The 26,074-nt window shown below is 46.4% G+C and overlaps 2 protein-coding genes across 6 annotated transcripts in view; one reads left to right on the forward strand and one right to left on the reverse strand.

Annotated features, from left to right (window-relative positions):
• Positions 1–26,074, reverse strand: part of CDC25C (cell division cycle 25C) — a 553,873-nt gene that overhangs the window by 390,790 nt on the left and 137,009 nt on the right. For all 5 annotated transcript variants that reach the window (XM_069651569.1, XM_069651568.1, XM_069651571.1 and 2 more), the window contains 3 exons: positions 11,696–11,738; positions 10,300–10,333; positions 10,020–10,094 (listed from right to left, as the gene is read on the reverse strand). In XM_069651569.1, the coding sequence (XP_069507670.1) occupies positions 10,020–10,094; positions 10,300–10,333; positions 11,696–11,738 (152 nt within the window). The remainder of the gene's footprint in view (positions 1–10,019; positions 10,095–10,299; positions 10,334–11,695; positions 11,739–26,074) is intronic.
• The window catches only part of LOC138580770 (oocyte-specific histone RNA stem-loop-binding protein 2-like), a 743,835-nt gene that overhangs the window by 49,367 nt on the left and 668,394 nt on the right, over positions 1–26,074 (forward strand). The window lies entirely within an intron of this gene.

The raw sequence follows: 26,074 nt of genomic DNA on the forward strand, positions 1-26,074 counted from the left end.
TTAGCAGAAAAAAAAAAAGGCTTTGGAGTAAAGGAGGGTATGAGACAATTCAATCTACTGCAAAAGGGCAGAGAAATTGCTACTTAATCTAAAACAGAATTATATAACGGCAAATAAGGCAGACAGAATGTTAGCGAGACAGCATCAGGTTGGCGGACGGAACAGTCACCAGAGCCCAGAGACAGAGTCCTTCTCGACCCTTCATACGCAACTTTACGCCTCAGAGAGCTGATCAACAAGCCATACAGAAGTATTTAGATAGGTTCCAGATACCCAAGGTGACACAAGTAGACAGGGACTCTTTAGAAAAGGATATAACAGGAAGAGAACATTTCAAATGTCCAAGCGTCGGGCCCAGACAGATTCCCTGCACTCCTTTACAAAATATTAAGTAAGAACCTCACTCCATTTCTCACAAAATTACATAATTCGCTCCGGCAAACGGGGAATAATGAGCTCCATGTCAGAGGCGAGGGTTATATTCTTCAGGAAACCGAATAAAGACCCAACAAGGTTTGCCTCATATCGGCCTATAGCGTTGTTGAACATAGATGCCAAAATAAATACGGGGATTCTAGGGGTCAGAATCAAGAATGTACTGCCATCAGTGATTGGTCAGGTCCAGTCAGGCTTCATTTCTGGGAGACAAACGTGAGACAATACAAGAAAGGTCATTCACCTAATAGAGAAGGAAAAGTCAAACAGATCCCGGCGATAGCGATATTCCTAGATGCCAAAAAGGTCTTCTACAGAGTAGAAATGCCATACCTGTTCCAAGTAATTAAGCATATGGTGTTCTGGCCAAATTATATTCATGTCGTGGAAGCAAACTACGAACATCCTTCAATTAGGCTGGCCATCAATTCACACGTATCTGACAATACGAACAGAGCGGGGCACGAGGCAGGTATTATCCTTATCCCCCCCCACTTATAGACAATTTATCTAGAACCACTGCTGGCTTCATTAGGTTAGACCAAAACGTAAAGGTATCCCATTTAGTAGAGAAATACACAATACAGCAGCATATACAGATGACATGATAACAATGGTGGAACCGGAAACGTCAATCCCAGCCTTGGTAGCAGAACTGGAGGAACAAGCAAAGATTTTGGGGCTCAAAAGAAATATTGTATTTGATTTATATAGCGCTCTTTCCCCAGTTGTATGGCCTCAATGCGCTGCTTTGTGATTGGAATGCCCTCAGTGACCGCAGTCAATGTGGTGGAGGTTGTAAGAGTTTAGATTAAGAGATGCTTGTGTGCATTTCCGCCGGCTTAGGATTTAGGTGGCGGACTAGGCTCCACTAAGGAGCCCAAAGATCAGGCATGTGGGTGGGCACAGTTGGTGGTTTTGGATAGAGTTCAATTGCCAAAGAGTCAATGTGTGCCCAGCTATAACCCATTATCTTTTTGTTGGTAGGCGCTGTACGCTAGTGGTAGGTGTTGAGGTACGTGAGGGGTTTTAGTGTGGGTGGCTATGTGCGCTGCTAGACCGGAATGGCATAGCCATAGCTGCATTCTATGGTGCATGGATGTACGCCCGTGCCTGAAGCCTGTGTCCACAGACGTGGTGTAAGGTATAGGTACCGCATGCTTTAATGTAGTTCGGCTGCAGCGTTCTTTTTCTTTGTCCAATGTAGGCGGCATGGTCTCACTGTTCGTGGGCTCTCTGGAGCGAAAGTCTGAGCAGCGAGGGCAAGTCACGGAGGGTTGAGGACGATGCGGGAGAGGGAGTACAACTGTGAGGGTAAATGTTTGTTGTGAGTGCCTTTGCAAGCTGCCATCAATCCGGAGATATTTAGTGGGCAAAACAACAAGTTACTTACCAACTGGTAAAGTTCTTTCGACTGGATGTTACTCCAACCTATTGCACATCTTTGACATGTAATATTCACAGCTGTACATCGGCAGAGGACGCCCTGCTTCGATGAACTCGGGTCGATGCCCCTCGAAGGCCTCAGTCTAGGGCGACGTCACCGGATGTTCTAAATGGGACGCACAGCGCCCGTAGCCTCAGTTTAAGTTTTTTCCCCCAGAATGTGTGGCACCAATTCAATGCCTGCTTGACTGCATATAGCCTTGCGCAAACTTAAGCTCCAATCGCATACAAAATTCTCCAGAGGGGCAAGTTAGGAGGGCGATGTGGAATAATTTGGAGGAACATCGTTGAAAGAACGTTACCAGTTAGTAAGTAACTTGTTCTTCGAATGGATTGTGTCCTCCAACGCATGCCACATCTTTGACAGACTATCAAAGCAGTACCAGTAAACTGAGGAGGGACAAGAATGTAGGGTACCCAATCAGATTGCGGAATAAAGAACTGCCTTACCAAAGGCCATATCCTGACCATGAATCATATCCAGGGAGTAATGTTTTACAACAGTGTGGAACGAAGCCCATGTGGCTGCATCACAAATATTCCTAATAGGAACTCCCCGTTGGAGGGTGGTGGCAGTAGCCACGCCCCTAGAGGAATGAGCTAGCAACCCTTCAATAGGGTCCTTACCCGCCAACCGGTAACACTCTAATGGTGAGGCTAATACACCTGGACAAGGTCTGTTTGGTAACAGCCTGGCCCAATCGGTCACCAGCATATCCCACAAAGAGTAATCGTCCATTCTGACCCTGGACATCCTAGAAATATGAAAGCTCAAATCTCTCCTAGAATCCACCCTATGGAGTCACTCCTCTTCCTTAGGAGGATAGAAAGAAGGGAGAACCACCTAACTCAAATGAAATTCAGATACTACTCTAGGCAGAAAAGAAGGACATACCCAAAGTACTGTCCTTGTAGAACACAGTAAAGGGTGGCTTAGATGAAAGTGCCTGCAATTCACTCACTCTGCGAGCGGAAGTAACCGCAACCAAGAACACTGTATTGAAGGACAATAATCTCAAAGGACAAGAGTGCAAAGGTTCAAACGGAGCACCCATGTGAAATTTCAAAACCAAATTCAAATCCCAAACCGGCACCTGGAAAGGGGACGGCGGGAACACATTACTCAGTCCTTTGAGAAATCAAAAGGAATCTTAAAGAAGAGCATTCTTCAGATGAGAACTTAAATATAGACAGCGCCGCCAGGTAACCCTTAATGGTACCTACTTGAAGGCCCCTGTGGGCCAAAGAATTTAAGAAAGACAAAACCATAGGAATGGAGCACTGAAAAGGATCAACATTGTGTCCTAAAGGGACTTTGGTGCTGGCCACCTGGCCGAAAGCAACACCTCAATCACGTCATCCGCGAGATCCCAATCGTCATACCTCAACCTTTTAGATGATACCAAGCGTGTAGGTTGAGAGTCCTGACTTCTGGATGGAGATCCTGACAGATCCTCTCGGTATGGAAGACGGCGTGGAGGGCAGATGGACATTTCTAGAAAGTCTGGGTACCACGCTCTCCTGGCCCAATTCGGAGTAACGAGGATCATGTGGGAACCGAACCTCCGCAACACTTGAGGAATGACAGGTACTGGAGGAAACTCGTACAGCAGTGGAAATGACCAATCCACTACAAATGCGTCTCCTAAGGCCCCTCTCAGCGGAAATTCCCTTGAGCAGAATCTCTCACTTCCGGTTGGCACTGGTGGCGACGAGATCCACTTGTGGGGTTCCCCAAAAGGCAAAGATTTCCAGAAGGACTTCATGAGCTAACTCCCACTCGTGAGAGATCGTGCTCTGCCTGCTCAGATGAACCGCCAAGAGCGAAATTCCCGGCTGGATGGATCAGAACCAGAGCTGCATTGCCTCTCTGCACAATGGGAGAGACCCTACCCGCCCTTTTTTGTTGAGGTAATGCATGGCCACTGTGTTGTCCGTCATCAGGACACTCTTCCCCCACACAGCCGGCAGAAAAGCCTTCAGGGCTAGCCTCTCAGCTCCTACAGATTGATGTGGAGTTTGGACTCCCGACGGAGACCAACCTCCGCTAGCGGTCAAGTCGTTGGCATGAGCGTCCCATCCTGTAAGGGAAGCATCCGTCACTACAGTCATCAGGTTCCCTTCACTGGCTCCCCCCTCATCAGGTTCCCTTCACTGGCCCACCACAGAAGATCTTGGAAGACCGAGAGTGGAATCTGAACGGGATCCGACATCTTGCCTGAGAACTGCGACCACTGCATCTTGAGGACCCATTGCAGGGATTTCATCCTCAGCCTAGCCCCTGGCACCAGAAAAATGCAGGATGCCATGAGGCCGAGCAACCTTAAGAATTCAAAATCTGGGAGACTCTGGGCACGTTGAAACTTGTCCAACATCTGCACAATGTGATGCACCATCACCTTAGGAGGCGAGCACTTCCAAGGATGTGTCAACACAGCTCGATGTACTGGAGCTGTTAGGAAGGTGTCAGATGCAACTTCCTGAAATTTAGGGAGAAGCCCAGCCTGTGGAGGGAGTGGCAGGAGAGACTAAGGTGAGCCAATGCATGCTCGGGCGAGCGCGCACGGATCAGCCAGTCATCCAGGTAGGGGTCGACGTTAACTCCCTCCCTCGCCTGAAATATGCTGCCAACACCACCATTAGCTTGGTGAAGACCCTCGGGGTGGAGGTCAATCCAAAGGGCAGAACCAAAAACTGAAAGTGAGTTGCCAGCCGCAAACCTCAGGTACTTCCTGTGCTTTTGATGAATCGGTGTTAGACAGAATCCTGTGCAGTTCCCTTAGGGAACACCGCAAAAAGATTAAGACTACAGGAGTAAGCAGTAAACCCAATTGGTAGCAGTCTGCACCACCCAGATTTACCTGGTAGCTGTGGCTGGGCAGTCAGACCTCTCTCAAGAAGAGTAGGGCAGTATGTAGAGTATACACAATAAGGCTAAAAACACAGTAGAGCAAACAAACACTGACCAGAGCTTTGTATCAAAAAGGTATATAATTATTTATTTAAAACACACTTTAGGAAATACACTAGCACTCTATATCAAAAGCAAGTTAAAACACAGTCAGGTAAAGTATAGACACCTCCCTTGATAACTATTAGACAAGTCAGAGTTAAAACACCACTATTTGTTAAAACAGATGTGAGCGCGTAACCTAGATGGCACTCCAATAGTTAAGTTAAAGGTAGAGAAAAAAGCAGGGCATAAAAATAAAAATTCCCAACACTTTTAGAAGTTCAAAGCAAGGGAATAAAGGCAGTATACACTGTAGAGCCAAAGTTCATAGGCCAGGCCCACTTTAAATGGAGCAAAGCGAAATGTGCCCAAGATCACACAGTTTAAAATGCACTAAAAGTCTTTGCAGGATGTTCAAAAGAGGTTGGGGTGGTTCAAGAAGTAAAGTTAGAAGGTCTGGGGCCAACCAAGTTGGAAAGCCAAGGATTTAAGGATCACCTTTAGCAATCCATAGAAAGGGAGGCCAGGCAGAACACAGTACCTTAAAGCGAGGATGCTCCAGCAGTGGCAGATCCTGGCAGTGGTTGCAGTTCGTTGTTTTGACCAGGGGAAGAGAGGATCTTCCCCTGGTCAAGACTTGCGTTTCACCGTCTTAGTCGTCCCTGCTGTCTGTTACCATCTCATCCCTCGGTGGACGGGATGGAGGTGAAGGATGGAAGAAAGGGGGTGGCTGGACGCCTCTGCTTGCTCGGTGGGCTCCCCAACAGTCCAGGCGCTGCTGGATCATCCGCTGGGGGTAAGGGCAACCTTGTCCTTATCTCCGTACACAGGGTCTGCAAAGCCATCAAGATTACTCCTAAATTGTCCTGTGGCGTAGGCATCGGTTGCGACGGAAGCGATGGCTGGGGCGCGGGGTCCTCCATGGCCCGTGGTTACTCGTCGGCTCCACCGTTGCTCTCTACGTCTGCCTCGCTGGGATACCTCCCGTAGGCCTCTAACTTCTTGTCAAGGATAGCTTTGACGCCAGCCAGCTCATCATCGGAGGTGGCATCTGTGTCAGTTATGGCTACCATGCCTCCCCACCCCTCTTTCTCATCCTGGGGGTCCTCGATAGACTGGAAAGATGATTCCCTATGAGGTAGCAGGGAAACTCTAGGCCCCTGAAGTAGTCTCCACTGGGGTAGCCTCCACAGGCTTCGCAAGGGCCGCCATGACTCCTTCAATCAAGGCATTCGCCGGGTGAATCAGGGCCTTCCCGACCTTGGGTGCGTCTGAGGCCTTCACCTTAGGTGGGTCACCGCCTCACCCCTCCACCCCCTTGGCTTTCGCCATCAGGATCGACCGGGGCTTAAGCTTACCCGGGTTCTCAGACTTCCTTCTCCCCCTCCCCCCCTCGAGCCAGAGCTTTGGCTCGTGGATGATGCCGTCTGACATCGCACCCCGCCTGGCAGCCGAGGAGCCCAAACCAACCGCTCCCGATGCCCGCGGACACGCAGTGCTTTGCTTTTTGTTGGGTCGCCGGAGCGCCCTAAAATGTCTTAGAAGACCACTCTGATTTCTCCTCACCTGCTGCTGGGCTATTCACCTCCAGCCAGTCAGCGAGTCGTTTACCATGGTCCTTCATGGTTCCGGACAGACATGTACTTGCAGAAAGCACAGTCCTCCATGTGCGACTTGTCGGCAGTAGAGGCACTGGGAGTGCTCGTCCTCCTTAAAGCCTTTCTGCAGTCCCCCATCCTGGACAGTTTGGATCCAGTAGGCGTCGAATCTCCTTTGCCCTGGGCCATGTCCGAATCGGGGTAGGCCTCAAAGGTCTTCCGAAATTCTCCAAGAAGTATTGTTTGACGAAAATCCGCCCTTGAGGGATGTAGAAAATTCCGAAACGGGTCCCCGTTGATTGGAAGAAGAATCTGGAGCTTGAGGCTCAAATTGACCGAAAAAATTAGAGTAAACTCTTAGAAAAAATGCTATATGCAGTAAAAGATCAAGAGCTACAGCACCAGGACTCCCAACACTTTAACGTGTGGTAAAAATCTGAAGATGACTGCCAGAGGAGGGGCTTAGGTAGAGGGCAGTCATTGGCTGGAGGCAGTATGACCCAGAGACCAGTGATTGGTTTAATAACCAGGCAAGACAGTTCCGAAACTAAAACTGATTTTTTCTTTACTGAGAATTCCCAGCCTGACAGGGAATATTCATGAGCATATGAATCCATGCCAGACTCCATGCTGGAGAATGTTAATCTTCACAATTCTTCTTTCTAAGTGTGACGCATGTCTAGACTTTACTTTGACAGTGTGTATGCCTAAGTTGGAGGCACAGCTTTAAGTGCAAACACCTAGATTTGGGCATCTGAAATAGAGGGAGAACGCCTAAGTATGGGACACAGCAGTGAATATCACTGAACGTTTGTTAAACCGCAGTGAAAAAGGTATTCTTTACTAGCTGGCTGATTTTGGTATGCTTATGTTGTGTAGGTTATAATCGGCAGAGCTTTTTGGTGTACAGTGATTGCTGTACTCCCCACCCTGACCAGACTTATCTTGTCAGTTGCGGCTGGATACTGGCTTCTTGGGCAAACATGGTCAAACACTGTCTGGCGCTAGCTGCTTCTTTGGGAGCTGTTGTCCTTTCCTTGGGGTCCTTAGCCGCGGGGCTGCACGGACAAGGGGCTGCCCCAGGTGGAGGCCCCAAGTGCTGCTACGGCCCAATCAGGAGCGAGGGTTTGTGGGCCAAGGCCCAATCAGGAGCAAGGGCTTGTGGGCCAAGGCCCAATTTGGAAGCAGGAGAAGTCAGGCTGCGAGCACCGATGTGCACGAAAAATTAGGGATATTTTTAAGTGAACCCCGGCCTTAAATGGAGGCAAAGTACAAGGCCACTCACCCGCGGAGCGTAGAGAGGAATCTACCTCCAAAGTCGAAATTGCTGGAGCTGAGCATATAAAGAGCACAATCGGCAGCCATGCATAGGTGCTCTCCCTTTAGAACAGCCACAGGTAGTAGCTCATTTAGGGGTAGAACTAACTAGCAAGATATCCACTCTATATAACCCGGGGATACTAAAGAAAGCAGAGAAAGATTTTTCGAGGTGGACCCCCCTCCATATCTCCTGGCTGGGGCAAAAAACAGTCAAGATGGTGACTCTGCCCAGACTCCAATATACATTTCAGACTGTCCCAATTGTAGTCCTACAGTCATATTTTAAGACGCTAAACGAAGCGCTCTCCAAATTCATCTGGCAGAATAAGTGCCCCAGGGTCGCTTTAGATCTGCTCATGACCCAAAAGCATGAAGGGGGTCTGGGCTTGCCAAAAAATGGATATTACAAGCAGCCCAACTGTAGTACAAGAATGGCTTACAGAAAGCAGGGAAAAGGTTTGGGCTCGAACAGAGCAGTGGCGGGTTGTCCACTGGCCGGATTACAATGGCTGCCAGGGAATGATAAGCACCCCCACCCCGAGTGCAAGACATAGTGCGGTCCTCTGAACAACATGCGACATCTGGGATAGATGGCTAAAGAAAGTACCTGTCAACCTGCCCTTCCCCATTCACCCCATTGTTTGGGAAGCCAAACTTCACCCCGGAGATGGAAAAGGGTAAATTTAGCCAATTGCGGAAACATGGATAAAGCAAGGTAGGAGACACTGTGGGAAGGAGAGATAGCGACATTTGAAGAGTGCAAAGCAAATCTGGGAGTAAAAGAAACTGATCGAAAGGAATATATGCAGTTAAGACATTGGTTAAGGCAGCCAGAGATGGGTAGCGCAGCACAAGACCATTTACAGAATTCGAAAGATATACAACTCATTCCTGCGATAAACATTTAACCTCAAGCATTTACACAATACTCTAGGGATGCTCAAGAGGAATGGCCATGCCAGGTAGCTTGGGAGGGAACGACAAGAACAGAAATTCCATGGGAATTATTTAAGGATTACCGAAAAATATCCCTAAACTGCCCAGTAAACTACACAACGTATGCAACGGTCTCCCAGGAATGTTGGAAGGGTTGTAAGGGGGCAGGGGAGTTGTAATGTTAAAGGGGATTGGAGGCACAGGCACATATGGTGAAATTGTCCCAAGAAAAAAATTCTGGGAGTAAGTGAAGGCTCAGATAACAAATACTACCGGAACTGCATGCTTTATCCCTAGGGGAGAACTTATGCAGACTATTAGACCTGGAATTGTATTCAATCTCGAAACCCCAAAGGAGAGCTCTGATGACTTAACAGCCTGGATGGTAATAGCAAAGAACCGGAAACAAAAAGATCCACCCACATGCACCGAATGGCTACATAAAATGTGGGATGTAGTGGATCACTTACCAAACACAAGGGGACGCATACACATTTTGGATAGACTGGGGAGACTTATTAGAATACCTAAAAAGATATTACATGCAATAATGGTGCCCCCAAAACCTGAGAATACGGGACTGGAGGTGAATTTATGTGCAAATAGAACCAGGTTCCGTAAATATAGTGAAATAAGAAGAATGTTTACGAGATAAAGTTGGCCAAGACACTGCATGAACCAATGGAGGTGGGGTAGCTGGAGACGGGGGGATGTCAATGGGTGCAAATGTAAATAAAAAAATATTTCTAAAAACACCTCTGCCCTGGTAACCAAATAAACTAAGGGCAGCACATCTGAAACAGAGTTGCAGTAGCATGGGAACAATGGTGCAAGTCCCTCTGACCATAAAAGGAAAGTTGAGTAAGCAAGTAAGCCAGCCAAAAGTTTAGGGCGACAAAACCTCCAAAATATTAAACTTTTGGTTCAACACTAGCCTTCCAGTATGCACATTGCATTATACACAGCTAGACTACTCAGAATTAAAGGATGAAGCGTGTCCCGATCTACCTATTAACCAAGGTTACACACTTCCCCAATCACCTTGAATGATGGGCACAAATCAAGCTGCTCTTTCATGGTCACGTTTCAAGGCCATCGACTAGAATGTACACATTCAAGTTCAATATTTATGCCCGGTTTGCCCTAGCAGTTTAAACCTGCCTCTCTAGTGCACCGCCCCTCTGCTCACCTTTAAGACAGCTCCCCATTCTCTGCAACAGCTGTCATTCCAATAACGTGAACCATACAGCACCTGCCACTTCCCTCGAGCATCTCCTACCCTTCACATTTGAAGATCACTGGACCCTTCTCTGGAGCACTGCCATACTTACATTTTCCTTATTTTCAATCGCCTTGCTTCCTCGGACTGGTTCATTGGTCCTTGGAGTGCTGAAGAAAAGTAGAGGCTGAAATAAACGAGAATATGAGCATTATGTATGCAACGCCATGTGCATGCCCCCCAAAGACCAGCATGGCTGAATTTGATGCACAGGCTCGAGACACCCGGAAGCTCCTGAAGAACCTCACCAGACACAAGATAGCAGCCCTCATGCTTGGCGCACCCAGCTCCCCTTCATCATTCCTCAAAGGTTAGTCTGTTAAGGTACTCACCAATGCTCTGCTTCCGCCTCCATTATCCGACTTCCTGGAAGACATGCAGGTCTAATAAGAACTTGAGTAATCGGGAAAAGCTTTGAAAGTTTACTCATCCATCCCTCCACACAATCCTGCATAACGAGTTCCTAGAAATTGATTGGCTAGTTCCTTAAATCAGATAAGAGCTGCATCACTCCAGAACCACTGCCACACTCCCAGTTTAGGGACAAGACCAGCACAGACAGTCCCAACAGCAAGTCAAAGTACTCATGCAACTTATTTCCACACGTGTGCTAAATGTGCACTGAAATGGCCTGTCTAATCTAAAAAGACTGAAAGAAATGGACTAGAGGCCCTGATCAGACACTGGTGACTAAGTGCTGCATCACTTGTAAGCAGTGGGACTATACCACACAGAACTGCGGTCTTCAAAGAACAGGAAGAGGCACGCAGATGTGCAGTGGATTGAGTGAGCACAGCAGGCAGCATAAACTAATCATATTGATACTCGGGCGTTTAGTTTTATGCATGGAATGTCCGATTTTGATCTACCCAGGCCAACCCAACTTGCCAAAGCACATGAAGACCAACGTTTTTCAAATAGATTTATGCCCACCTGCTTCCCCCCCTGGATAAGAACTTTCACAAAATGGGCACTAGAAGACACTGGATTTGTGATACCCTCTTCCAGCAATTAACATGTCCGAGTGAACCAGGGTTACCTGGGGATAAATCTGAAACGACAATATAGTACAGTTGGACATTCTTGATAACCCAAAATAGAGTCGTCTAGAGCCTTAGAATTGGTGCCCAGACAAAATTCAAAACTACACCAGATTCCATCTGGAAAATAATGTATTTGCCTGCTGTCACCATGGTTTCAGACTTTCTAGATTTGCACAGACCAGGGCCACATCTTGCAGGTCGTTAAACCATTTTATTAACTTCAGAATTGCGTTCTTACTTGTAAGAGTTCTATGTTGCATGATCCTGTGACAAAACATTTTATGAGAGTTCTATGTGAAGGACCCGAAAAATAAAGTAATGAGCGTTTGCAGCTCCTGGTTACGTTTGCCTGCTTGCTAGCCTATTGTTTTTACAGCAATCCCAGTGGCTTTGGACCCTGTACACAGAATAAATTAGAGCTCCAAGGACCCTGGATGAATGAGTGAAATCCCCCTGGAACATTACTCCAGCAAAATAATTAAAAGGTATTCCCCAGAGGGACTATGGTGCATAATGACATGTTACTGGGCACTCCGGGTGCTGTTGCTTCATGGAAAGAATTTCACAAAAGGATCCACAAAAAAGGTTTTATTCTTGGCAACTATCCACGCCTTCACCGTCTCCCCAAGAGACAGTCACTTTCCAAACACTCGTGCAACACATGCAGGGAGTACAGGACACTCACAGTGGGTCACACAAGGGATCCCAAGCGGGCGTCTTCGGCTGACCTGGAAGCAAAGAGGACAAAAGTCAGGAAAGAAGGGCTCTGTGCATCTAGAGGTGGAAATGGGGCACAGTTATTTTCAGAGGTCACATTCCCCCGGGAGCAGAGGGCAAGTTACATTTCTTCAGAGGAGTGGAGATGCAGTGCATGCCACTAAGGAATAAGGCTAGCGTAAAGGCCCATTCTGTGTGGATCCCTGCACAAAAGATGCAAGAAACTCAGCGTACAGGTACCAACCTAAATGCAATTTTACCAGCCTTGGGGACATTTTTCAAGGTTGTTCTTCCCATGCAGTGGCTCAGATGCCTGTCGGAATCACTGCTAGAGATAGAGGCATCTACTTGAGATAACTAGGATTTTCCAGGGTCACCAAGAGGGAAGGTGGCAGATTAAATGTGTTCTTTTTTTGAAACAAGGGAAGGACTAAGGCGCATCTCCCATAAATAAGTAGCTAACTAGTTTGCCTTTTTCCTTAACCTTGAGATTTGTGCGAGGTGTTGCATGAAAAAAATGTAGATCATGATGTAAAAAGGAACCCCCTACAAAGCAGCCTACAGATGCCCCGGCCTTTCATCCTTTGCTATCAGCAGCCTTGGTGTCTGCTGGGCAACATCATGTCTAGATGCACCACTTCACATTGTTTGATCAAAACATTTGTATCACCCCAATTCACAGCTGGGGGTTTGAACATTCCCAAGCATTACTTTTTCACCATCCTCACGGAATGCTTGTAGGACATCCAATCAGCCAGGGATGATCATTTCCCCAGCAGGCAGAAGGGAGAAGGGACACGGCCTGAGGAGTTCACCCACCCTTGCGCGCCTACCTGAACCTTACCATAGAGTTAACAAAGGAGCCTGATTGGCAAGTTGTCGTGCATGACTGTCAGTCCATCTCTGCAGCTGTACAAGGCTATTTGATTAAGGCCTGGATGTAGAACTGTAACACTGCTAAATACTCAACGTATGAGTGGGACGAATCAACTTCCGGGGCACCAGTAGTCCAGGGATGAGTATTGGTTTCTAAACCATCAATCAGCCCCACACCTCTAGCACACCAGAAGGGATCCGAACAGTTGAAACACAAGTCGATTATATACCTCCAATTTTGTTAAAGTGGACGGAACAGCATATCTCCGCAAAGTCATTGATCGTTGGTTAGTAGCAACACAGGGAAAATAAAATTACCCAATGATAAAAAGGGACTGTCCAGTCAAGGTTGCATACTAATATCTACTTTGTTATTACTACAATAGACAGTTCTAGCATACTACAAAATATAACCCACACTAAAGGAACACAGGACAGTTTCACAAAAGAAAGGGGATGCACTCTGCTTTACCAACTACCCTCCTGTCAGTATCCAATCAGTCTTAATTGTTCAAGGTTATTTGGTTTCTGCACCAAGGGAGCAAGGGGTCGTAAATGTCACTAGGGTCCTTCCGAGAAGGACCAGGGGGACAGAACCACAATGTACCTGGTGCTTGAGATGTTCTTGATGCTCAACAGCATAGTCGGTTCCAGGACGCTTTGCAGCTCCGGCGACAGTTCAAGACAGGAGACAGCGGTGGGATAAGGGAGCAGGGCACTTCGTTCAGCCTCACTTGCCGGACACCTGCAGGCTGGCCTACACAAAGGGTCAGGGTCAAGTTCAAGAATTGTTCTCTGGGCTGGTTGGAGGATCTGGAACGCTGGTCGAGGAGTCTCTGGCTTGAGTGACTGCAGCTTGACAACAGTCAGTGGTGCAGCCAGTCGCAGTTTGAGGGCTCGACTGCCTCGAAAACGTGCTTAAAAGATGGACGCTGGTTGATGCTTATGTGGGACTCCTAGCTTCTATGCAGGGCTTGTGGCGTCCTTTCAAGGCGGGCGGCCCAATGCTGAGGAGAGTGCTTGCAGGCAACAGCCTTGTCCTTTGTTCAGAGACTATGGCACGTCCCACCTAGGAAGCTTACTAGCAGAACCTAGCAGGGCATGCTTTGTGCTGGCTGGGTACCGGTTCTGGAGCTGCCAAATCCGCCATCTCCCTGTGTTCCATTGGAGATGTTTTGGGGAGGTATCTTACTTTCCTCTTGGAAATCATGACATTCCTTCACTGGCGGAAGCTGTAAGGTAGACTGTACCTCCAGCCAGGGTCCAGATGAGTCCTTGTTACACCTTACAAAGGCTTCAAATGATCTCATAAGTGAGGGGCTCAACCCCCTTTTAAAGCCAAATGGGTCACAGTGATTAGTGTAGGCTAAACCTACTGTAAGGAACCAATCCTGGGTCCCCACCAACAATATTCTGTAAAACTGAGGCCCAGTGCATTGGTAAGCACCAAGGTATTTCTAAAGAGGCACTAGGGCTGTACAATTGGGCCTTGCAGGGTTAAAAATGGAGGGCAGCTGAGAGTACTTAGCTCCTACTCGAGCCCAGAAGAGACTGGTAAGCATCACATAAACATCCAACAGGAGCTACTTTTGATTGACAAAATGTTAAATGTACAACGTACATGTAAGTTAGATTTTATGGAATGCCATCTACCAACTCATTTCCCAGTGGTAGCTCCTGCCCACTGGCTGATGCAGGATACCTAGGAGCTGCTTTTAGCTCCTGCACGTCCAACCTTAATTTCAATCCCTGCCTTGGAATGCTTGCTCTACTTCTATAGAATCAGTTATGCATCCCAGACTAGTGCAGAATCGTAATAAGCCCACAGACCAAGAGAAGGTTTTACCCCTTGAAAATGCTGGCCCTTCTTAACCTGGACAAAGCCAAGTTGCAGAGCCTGTGATTCCCATCTACAGAAAACCTTAATAGCTGATGTTTCAAACCCATTTGGACGACTTGCAAAATGCCACCAATTGTAAATTTGCCTCTAGAGCAGTCTCTGCTGACCAGGTCTGAATGCAACATGCAGTTCGTGAGGTAGCACCCCCTACCAAGCTTCAGCATAAATTCTGCACAGGTTCCTGTGTCCAATATTAGAAAATTGCATTGTGCCAATCCATATTAGGACCTGGTTCTAGGTTGCCAGTATCAGGGAGCATGGAAGCTTTATTAATGGATCAAGGCCCACGTTCCACCTTGAAGGCCGGTTTGTCAACCAGTTTAAATTTTTATAGCCCTTGACCCCACCCCCCCAATGCGGACCCCTGCACATTGTCGCACTTTGCCCCCTGCCCACCTCAACAGCCTGATGCCAACCTCTACACAGGCCTCACACGCGCCATGGAAACAGGCCTGTGCCCATTTCTTTGAAGACCATAGTAGCCTTGTTGCAAGCAATAGTCCAGAGTGCAAATAGTTAGAGGCTGTATGTACCTTGTGGTAACAGCTCACACTAAAGAGCACTAGCTTGTGTGCTACAACCAGGTGCTACCCTTACAATGTTGAATAGCTTAATCAGAACATTGGCAGTTCCATTGCAAAGGGAAACTATGGCTGGTGCAAGCATAGTCTCCCAACATAACCATATTTTTCATTTGCCCCTCCCAGTTTTAAAAAGAAAATGCAACCATGCAAGGGCCAGTGGATGCAACAAACTGTTGCAAGGATTGTCGTTAGGGCCCAGGTACATCTACCTCACTTTCATCGCCTGGGTTTCCTTTTGGTACAGCACACTCTGCCAGGAGTAAGGTGGCAGAGCAGCCAATGACTAGCTTAAGAGGTGCACTGTGGTCAAAACACTTTGGAAAAGTATTGTCCACAGAGCATATGTTTAAGAAAATATTTGTATATAGATGAGGCAAAAATCACTATTCTGAGTAAACTTAAACTAAGATCAATCTGCATAGAAAGCAGTCTGTTATAAACAGACTTGTTGATTTAAAATCTAAAAATTATTGTTCGTTCTAGAAAGTGTATCAGAGGATGGAGAAAACTTAAGAGGCAAGTAAAACGTGTTCTATTTTAGGAGGGGAGGGGGAAAGGGAAGGGCAAATGAAGTCAATGATGCAAGGGCTTGAGGAAAATCTGTGTTTTGTGGAGAAAGATCCGTTTGTAAAAATGACAACCATTGAAATCCCAATGCCCACATTAGATCTGAAGGATGGCAGACCCTAGAATCTGAAGGGTTAATCCCCAGATGAAGATCAAGTCCTTCAGCAGTGTCAGAAGAAATAAAGAGGCCAGGAACGAGAGCAGGTGTGCTGTGCAGTTTAAGGGGTGATTTGAACGTTGCAGTGAGGGTGCACAACGCATAGGACCTGTAGACACCCACAAGGGCCGATTATTAATGATTCTCTACCAACCCAGCCACCAGTCTGTGCCAGCAGCACAGACCAGTGCAGGGCGTTAGAAACAACTTGTGCACACTAGAGATGCTCTGTTCCTACGTGGTTCATTGGCTCAGAAGCAGGATCCCAACAAAGAGGTTGGAGTCAGGAGAACCTTTCAGGATAAGAATTGCACTCTAAATCACACCAGAGGAACCACCAACAATCTGTCTTTGGGTTGCAGGTTTGGCGAAGCGGTCAGGCCACAATGGGCAACCCAAGTCTCTGGAGCTTCGGAGATGGGGGAAATTGAACCAGGGTGCTTGCCAGGAGTGCCCAGATTAAATGAAATGGGCTCAAAAGACACAGAATAGCAGACAATTTGCAACAAAAGGTCTCCAGCCTCTGGATCAAGCATCCAAGAGCCTCAAGGAGACTAGACTGAGGCAGGTTAGGTGGGTACAGCAATCTCTATGGAACCTTAGGTTCCTCTGATTAGACAAGTGGAGTAAGGACCTCCAAGACCATTGGGAAGGAGGATTATTGAAGAGTTGGCAACTGCAAGAGTGATGGTCCTACTCAAGAGGATTGGAAAGGAGTCTTCTGCGGTTGGCAGTAGTAGTCTTTGCAGGGTTCTTGCGTACTCCGGCAAGGACTCTGCTTCTAAGGATGATGTAGCTTGGAGAGACCAAGGAAGAATGAATATCAAAGAAATGGTTAAGTCACAGCCACAGAAGGACAACTGCAAGGCAAGTTTGGTGGTATAGTTCTAGAACAAAGGCAGCACAGGTCCCTTTAGCATGCAAGTTGGGGAAGATCAACTAGGGTGCTTGCACAAAGTCTGAGATGAAGCATCACCGGTCAGGTAAACGGTCTCCTTGGAGTGCTGCAAGTGAAGGGGCACCTGCTTGTGGATCAGGTGGTGCATGCCCAGTCAGAAGCTTCAGGGGGCCTAGGTCTTCGAGTAGAAGCCATGATGCTTTCCCCCCTCCAGAACAATGGAAAACACCCCAGATGGATCCTCTGGCTGTCCAGAGAAGCAGAGCTTTAACCTAGAACTCCTCAGCACATTAAACAGAAGCTGGTGCAGGGCCTTGGTACTTCCTCGGGCAGACCTTCCAGCAAAGCAGGTAGCGTTCCAACAGCAGATCAGGTGAGCAGGTAAGGAAGCGCTGGGAGGGCACCGTTTGTATGCCCCCTTGGGAGGCAGTGGGTGAACCAAGCACCCAACCACACACCAAGAATCATTTAGAAAGAGCTGTGGTCAGCCAACAGCAGACCATTCCACAAGCACTCATACATTCTGGAGGGTGCCTCAAATGAATCCACACGGACCCAGACAGGTACTGGCATATGCCATTCAGAACGCGATTAAAGCAGATTAGAGGCACCAGTACTGGGATACAGGCAGACAGTGGCCCAAGATGGTTACTTAATTTCATGCAAACACAGCGACAAGGGATAGCCCTTTCAGCACTCCAGTCTTGGACGTAAACAAAGAACCTCCATTTCAGTGAGATGAAGCAGGGGGCTCAAAGCTAGGTGGACTTATTTTACACATATACCAAAATGTTTAAGGTATACAATGCTGACAACCTGGCAGATGGCCAGCCAAGATGCTCAATGAGCAATCAGCAGCATCCAGCCCAGGACAACTCCAGGACACAAGATCAGGTTGCTGGAAGCTAGTTGAACTAGGTGGTACAGCACAATGCAACTATATTGACAGTTCTGATTTTTGGAGTCTGCCTCCATATTGGTGCAATCTGCATCAGGGGTCTTCTGTGGGTCTCACTCCAGCAGAACTCCAGGAACTGCTCCTTGTGGAATCTGCAAAAGGCAGCTCTTACCCACCAACGATTGCCTCAAATGTGCACTTCTGATCTACCTTGGTCTCTCAAAACTTGCTGGCCTAGATAAGACAACAGTTTGGCTGTTAATGCATTTTCTTTTCTAGGAAGAGCTCTTACTGAACAAGTCTTCTTGAAATTGTTTAATTACTTGATACATTGTGCCATCTTTTGTTTCAAAGTTAACTTGCAGATATTGCATTTTTCTCTTTGCTTACATAAATAGATTTTTATTTCAAATTATAAAAAAAATGAACATTCTGGTGCAGTACTTGCAATTAGGAAAGTTGTTGTAGGTTGCAGATCCTACCCACTGTCAGACTTTTGCAGGCTATTCAGTGGGCTACAGACATGAGGGAAAGAGGTTCGAGCAGACGCTATTCATCGAGTCCCAACATAAGTAACGAAGCTGTGTCCACAGAGTACCTTTAGTTCACTTGGATTGTGAGCAAGTCAATTGCACCAAGCACATCAGTGCCATTGGTTGCTGGTCTAGGATAGGAGTCTGGGTTTCCTCAGCCTTCATCTAGTTATTCTTCAACTGCTTTAGTAAGAGTCCCTGCGATTGATAATGGAATGCTGCAGATCACGCTAATCTTATATCACACTTCGGAGCATGATGGAAATCCAGCTTCCAATTAGGTACAGTGTACCCATTAAGCATTTTGCAGCCATTCAGGGATGGTCACTATGTTCAAACTTTCCTTTTCCTTAACACTGAGGATGTGTATCCCACATGAATCCAAGACACCTCTTAATATGGATTTTCATAATCGGCTCTGCGGACAGAGTGAGACCACGCTTCTCTGGCGAACAGGTATAAACACTGTATAGCCCAACTATCAAGGCAGCAATAAGGCAAAAACTGGAGTGTGACGGTGGTGAAGGGTTCATTTAAGCACACATAAAACATGCTTAAAAATAAATGTAGGCCTTAGATAAACTTCATTAAAAACCACATCTAAAAATCACAAAACATACCATATATTAAATTCACTTTTGGGGTGCTCTTGGGACAGAGCACTAACACTTAACCACAGTAAGATCAGCAATAGAACAAATTGAAGAAAAATATAAACCAATATAGGAATATGTAGCTAAAACATGCACAGACATTTATAAGGCCTTACACTTTAAGTCCATTGCTTGTTAAGAGATTCCATCATCAACACAGCATTGAAGATCCTTGTGGGGGCTGGCGCTCCTCACTTCCATCGTCTGCTGCAGGAGCAGCATGGGCACCTCACCGAAGTACAATAAGCACTGTGGGCTTATTTGGGGCCGATACAAGATCCCGAAAATATTTTTTGTGAACAAAAAAGACAAACCAGCACACACACCACACCTGACGAGGTGTTTTTTATTCATTCTGCATGTCAATTTTGTGGGACTGCGTTCCTGATTGTGTGCTTCAACCAAGAAAGAACCCAGTATTAATTTGAGCCCAACTAGTGATAACCACTTTCAAATTGGCCAACAGGCACTCGTTTCGGCAAGGATCCCAGCACTCATACGCCCCTCTCTGATCTTGGAAGGACCAATCGGGAAAGCTGGCCCCTAAAATCAATGCTCCTGTCTGGGCAGATGAGGGCTCAGAGGGCCCCCTCCCTTTTCTCCCTATTCAAACTATGAATTGGCCTCCTGAGGTAGCCGGCTCCACTACAAACGTGGGCCCCTGCTCCTCCACGCTCTCTGCAGACCTACCAGTAAGTGGCAGCTGAACTTTTTTCACTCCCCCCCCCCCCTTCACCAACAATTTAAGCCAAAACTGTGCCCATCTCACTATGCCTCCTTGACTCTCCTAAATCTACCTCTTTAATTGCAGTGTCCGCCCTCTGAATTTCAAAACTGTAAATGTGTTTTGCATCAACTTTGCACCCCACTCTGCATTGCATGTTGTGCCCTCTTTTAAATTTCGAATCTAGGTGTGTGTAACATCTCGCACCCCATTTTACACTGCATTTTTATTCCATCTTTGAATTTCGAAATTAGAATGCTTTGCAACTACTTTGCACCCCACTATGCACTGCATATTTGGGTCTTCTGTATGCTTTTGAAACTACTAGGCTGCTTGGTGAGTTTGGGCAAGTACCGTGCTGTGCAGCCACTCTTTACTTCAACTATCCCCTGCCACTCACCATCTCTCCCATCTTCTCTAATCACCCATCCTCCCCTCACAGTCTGGAAGAAAAGAAAATGAATACCTACCCAGCCTTGCTCTTTCTTGGAGAGTCTTGTTTGCACGTCATCTCCGCGTCCTCCTCACTGACGATTGCCATTATCTACATGCCTCCTAGGCTCTACCACCCTTTTCCTTTCCGAATGAGATGATTTCTGCTCCTCTCTACCATCTATTAACACCTATCGGGCAATTTCAACATCGATCTGGACTCCCATCACAGCAGAAACTCTTCCATGACCTCTGCACCTCGCTCTCCATTCTCCGTTCTGGTCCTAACCACTCGGCTGGACACACTCTCCTCCCCACTGATCACCCCTCTCCCCTGGCCAGACCACCTATCCTCTCACATGGGTCCCCTTGGCCCCCTGACTGCACCTCCTCCAGCCCTGCCAACCTTGTTCACGAACATCCATCTGATGAAACGAGCCGGTTGTCTTCACATCCACCTTCATTCCCCACCCCACCCCCTACCGCAGAATCTACCTAGGACTCTGCTCTCAGCAACCTCCATCTGGCCATTTACTAACACTCTTGCCCCCGTCATGAGGATCTACCTGAAACCTTACTCCAAGCGTAACACCTGGTACGCCTGAACTTTCAGTCTTGAAAAGCAAGTGCAGAGCTTTAGAACGGAAGTGGCAGACCTCTGGCTCACCCTCCGATAAACTGACCTGTTGCCTGCTTCAAAGACAAGTAGAACAAGCAATATCCACAGTTAGCTAGCCAGGTTTCTACACAACTGGGTCATGGGAACAAGCCCTAGTATACAACCTGTCCAGCACTGTTCAATGATGGCACAGTAGGTCATTACAAAAACATGTCTATTTTATTGTTCTACAAAAAACAAATCTAAAACCGCAAATAAAATTCCATATCACAATCAATTATTTCAACAGGTGATCTCAGATTGAGACATTTTCTTTTCAAACTAGAACCTTTCTTTCAAGCAGATTTATGTGAGGTTAGTAACATCAGTGAAAGGCTACTGCTGAATGCCCATACATGGATTCGGCAGTAGCTTTTAACTGATGTTCTCACATAAATCTGCTTTAAAGTAATATATGAAAGAAATATATGCGTTATATTATTTTAACAGAAAATTGCTCAACTAATAATCTGATCTCACCTGTTGAAATGATTGTGATATGGAATTTTATATGCGGTTTTAGATAATGATTTTTGTATAACAATAAAATAGATTTATGTTTTTGTACTGTCCTACTGTACCATCATTGAATTTAATGAACAGTGGTGGACAGGTTGTACACTAGGGCTTGTTCCCATGACCCAGTTGTGAAAAAACCTGGATAGCTAACTGTGGATATAGCTTGTTCTACTTAAGTATTTTGTCCTCATCCACAGAGGACCCAGTAACAAAAAGAACTCCTCTGCTCACTTGTATTGACCTGCATCCAACAAAATGGCTGAACTTTAAAATCTGCAGGGATCTAGCCAACCGTTTCACAATCATCTCCCCAAGCCCTCTGGAACGCATAGGCCACACACTACTACAAATACTCACCTGAGCATCCTTGCGTCCCTCTCCACCCCCTTGCCTCCTATGCCTTCCACCCTTCTTCCTCCCCGATCACACCTGATGAGGTCACTAGAGTCGTCCTCTCCATGAAGGTCTCCTCCAAACAGGTTTCCCCGTTGCTCCTACAGACCATTAAGGACAATATTGTCTCTTGCTTATTTCTGTACCCACTCTCGCCACTGGATCTTCCCTTCCTCCCTCAAGCACTCCCTTGCGCACCCCCTCCTGAAAAAACCTTCAGCAGACCACACAAGTCCATCCAACTACCGCCCTATCTATATCACCCCCTTCCTCTGGAAGCCCTTAGAGAAGCTGGCCTTCCCCAACTTACTGCACACACCAAACTTGTTGGTTGTCTCCATGACCATCAACCTAGATTCCGAGCATCCGTCTCCTGAACAACCGTGAAGAACTGCTTGCATCTCTTGATTCTAACTCTCCAGCTGTCGTACGACGTGATCTCTCCTCTGCCTTGAACACGGTCAACCACTTAATCTGCATAAAACGGCGCCATGATACCCTGGTATCTCGGAGCGGGCACTGGACTAGTTGATGACCTTCCTAAGTAACTGTCCATCCCAGGTTATTCTGGGCACCTTCTTCCCTACCCCTCTGCACACCTGTGGTGTCCCCAGGGCTCCAACCTCTCTGCCTGGCTCTTTTAACACTTACCTTGCTCCACTGGCACTCATTTCCACCTTCTCCCCTAACTTCCAGTGTTACGCAGATGACAACTCTTGTTCAGGCTTCCTCTTCCATCATTCTGGACTGGCCATTTGCCATCCAGTCCTGGTGCACTTCCAACGACCTCTGCCTCAATGCCTTCAAGACTTTAATTTTTGGCCATGCTCTTTGGGCTCTGCCCCTTCAGAATCCTTGGAGTCATCTTCAACTCTTCACTTCCTCCCTCACATTCAGGACATTGCCAAGAAGACCGACTTTCAACTCTTCCTTCTCAAAGGAATTTGATACCACGTTGTACCAAATTTGCTTTGCTCCAACGTAGGCTGCGCTGGTCAAAGTTCGCCTTCTGATGCCATGTATTGAGCTTAAAAGTTTAGAATATCTTTATTACAGTATTGTATGCCCAAACTATATGCGCTGGTCTAAGCATTCAGACTATCCCCATTACAGTATTGTATGCTCGAATTATTGTGATTATCATGATGCTCCCCATTTGGTCCCATTAACAATACTTTGTACGTAGTTTGCCATTACTTGTCCGCCATTATCCAGGTACTTTAACTGTTTCTGCCATATAGTGTGTCCTATTGGTACCCATCGGTGTGTCCTATTGGCACCACGACACCCCCTGTGTAAACGATTCGGATACCTAGTGTGCCTCACTGGCTCTGTGCTACCCTGTGTTGTCCCACAGACCCTGGCCTCCTGCAGCCATTCTAGCCATGAAGACAACACTCAGCCTTTACCATCAGGGCCTGCCCTCTAGCCCATTTGAGCCTTTTATTTGCAGCCATTACCCTATTAAGAGCTGCCTCTGCACCTATGGAATCCACTGCCGCCCACAATGCACCCATTATTAGCCTAGCTATGTCATCTACCACCATCCACCGTCATAACAATCGTATTCATTACCACCCACTCTTTTTACTATGTTCATGCATTCACAAATGTCAACATTACTAGGCTCCAACAAAATAAACGATAGCCCGGTACTTGACCAAAACCTCACCACTCAACACCAACCCTATACTGCTGTGGACGTATATGCATCACCAACACCAATGAACCACCTACCTTTGTATTCAACCCACTTCAAGCACGTACTCTCACTGCATCCCATACCCAGCCCTACACTACACCTCAGAAATTCTAGACTTAGTTCAAGACTTACAAGACACTAACACAGAATATTATCATATCTATGACTAAAGCCAAACCTATAGCCTCACTTGCTTCTGAACCTAGAATTAAACCAAACAACATGAAACAAAACACCCAACTTCCTCACATAAAAGCATCCCTTATTAATGTTAGATCACTTCAGGCACATGCCTTGGACATTGCTCATCTCCTTACGTCACATGACCTCGATTTCATCACCATTACGGAGTCCTGGCTGCATGCAGCTTCTGGCCCTTCTTTGGCACTCGCCATTCCAGACAAGTACTCAATTATCCGTGAAGACAGATGTTAACACATCTAAAGGAGGAGGCATTGCATTCATTTACAAGACTTGGATAGGACTGACAAAAATCATTAATCCTATACTGCCTTTGGCAGAAATCCCATCGGTCAAACTACATCACCTACAGCGACTATTACCATCCACCATGTGTATCGCCCACCAGGTCCTGTGACCACATTTGACAATGATATGTCACACCTGCTTGCCACCAACACTAAGAACAAGTCATTATCCTAGGCGACTTCAACCTAGGCTTACATGACCAGAAGGCAGCAGCCCTTAAGGATTCCATGACGAATTATGATTCTCTCAGCGCATCTCTGAACCAGCCAACAAAGATAGAACCCTTCACTGGTTAGCTGATCTGAACTGTAATATCGACATCTCCAATACCCCATGCGTTTGGACCGATCATCTTTTTATTCAACATTAAAGAAACTACATCACCTAACACTAACACACAAGCATCAGCCACTATGACTAGAAAGAAACTTAAAACTCATCCCTTTGTTACAGCCCATTACCAACCCTACCGCAACCACTACAGATCCCACAGTCTTAGTTGACATTTACAATCACACTATTATCAAAGCAATCAACACACTAGCACCTATGAAACTACGCAAATCTAAACCACAAACCCACTTAAATACTTGGTACACCCCTCAAGTCTCTCAGGAAAATTAAAAGATCAGCAGAGTCCTCTTGGAAAAGCACCCTTTCCTTAACTAATAAGGAGAACTTCACTGCAGCCTCCTTCAACTACAAAATAGCTATATTACAAGCAAAAAAAGACAACTACAATGACCTGATATCCAAAGCCGAGTCTAATACGGAGGAACTCTTCAATATCCTAAAGGAGCTAGAATCGCCCGTCCCTCCTCCGGACACCTGCAATAAAGACACCCTATGGTTCACTAACATTCAGAAGGCACTCCAGGATAAAATCAGAACGCTCCAAAATAAAATAGAATTGAAGAAATCACTCATCTCTAATGTTCACCCAATTAGGACCCCTCACCCTTCTAGCAATAACGCACAACCTCAATTTAACTTTTCACCATTATCCATTAAAGAAGTCGAAACCATAATTATGAAACTAAAACCATCGAATTGTAAGGTAGATGCTTGCCCTGCTCCCCTAGTCAAGGAAGCCGTCAAGGTACTAGCCCCTTTTATTACTAGAGTCATCAACGCCTCCTTCGAATCTAGCATAGTACCTGATAACCTGAAGGACAGGTGGGTAACCCCACTACTAAAAAAAAATCCTTCACTAGACCTTAACAATCCATCCAACTACAGGCCTATAACTACAGTGCCTTTTCTGTTAAAAATACTTGACCGTGCTGCTTATCTGCAAATACATCACCTAGAATCAAATAATTAACTAAGTCTTAAGCAATCAGGATTCAGACACGGAACTGAAACCGCCCTTATTGACCTCAGAACCCAAATCCAATCAATGAAAGACAAAGGCAATCTGGCTTTGCTTCTATTACTTGACTTATCTGCGGCCATCGATTTGGTGAATCATAAAATCTTATGTAAAGATGTATCTACAGCTGCCCACTTTTCAAATTGAATCTTTCCTCAATAGATCGATGAGGGTCTTTGCACCCTCTGCTTCAGCATCACCCACTCTTGTCACTTGCAGGGTGCCCCAAGGTTCATGTGTGTCTCCCACTTTCTACAATATATTCACCAAACCACTCTTTGATGAGCTCCACTATTTGGGTGTCACTTACACCAATTATGCTGACGATACCCGGATACTCATCCCAATCACTGGTGATCACATTGTGGATAGTGGGACACTCAACATCTACCTTCCAATTCAAGCCTGGATGGCGAGGCATGGCTCTGTCTTGACAATAAGACAGATCTGCTCCTCCTGGGCTCTATTACCAAGTTGAACAACTTGGATGCATCTTTTGCCTCATTCAACATTGACGGCAATACAATCAAAGTAGCCAATGTAGTGAAAACCCTTAGAATTTACCTAGATTCAGCACTAATTCTAATGAGACAAACGCATGCCTTGGCCTCTTCGTCCGCTAATATTTTGCAAGCTTATCACTGTCTGCCGCCCTTACTTATTTTCAGCTAACTGCATTACAGTAGCCAGAGCCTTAAACCTCTCGAAGCTGGATTACTGTAATGCACTAAACTTGGGTACGTCTCATCAGAACCTTAATAAAAGGCAAGTACTGCAAAATAATGCCATCCCGGCAGCTTTAAACATCCCAAGGCACTCTCACATCTCGGAAACCAGACACTCACTAAATTGGCTCAACATTAACCAAAGAATAACCTACAAAACATTGTCCCTTAACCACAAATGCCTCTCCAACCAAGCCCCTACCTACTTGTCTGACACTCTCCCGCCATAACTCTGCCTCATGGCTGCTCTGATTGGTCGAGTAATGT

Source organism: Ambystoma mexicanum, chromosome 3p (assembly GCF_040938575.1).
Source record: "Ambystoma mexicanum isolate Mex_15411 chromosome 3p, UKY_AmexF1_1, whole genome shotgun sequence".
NCBI lineage: Eukaryota > Metazoa > Chordata > Amphibia > Caudata > Ambystomatidae > Ambystoma > Ambystoma mexicanum.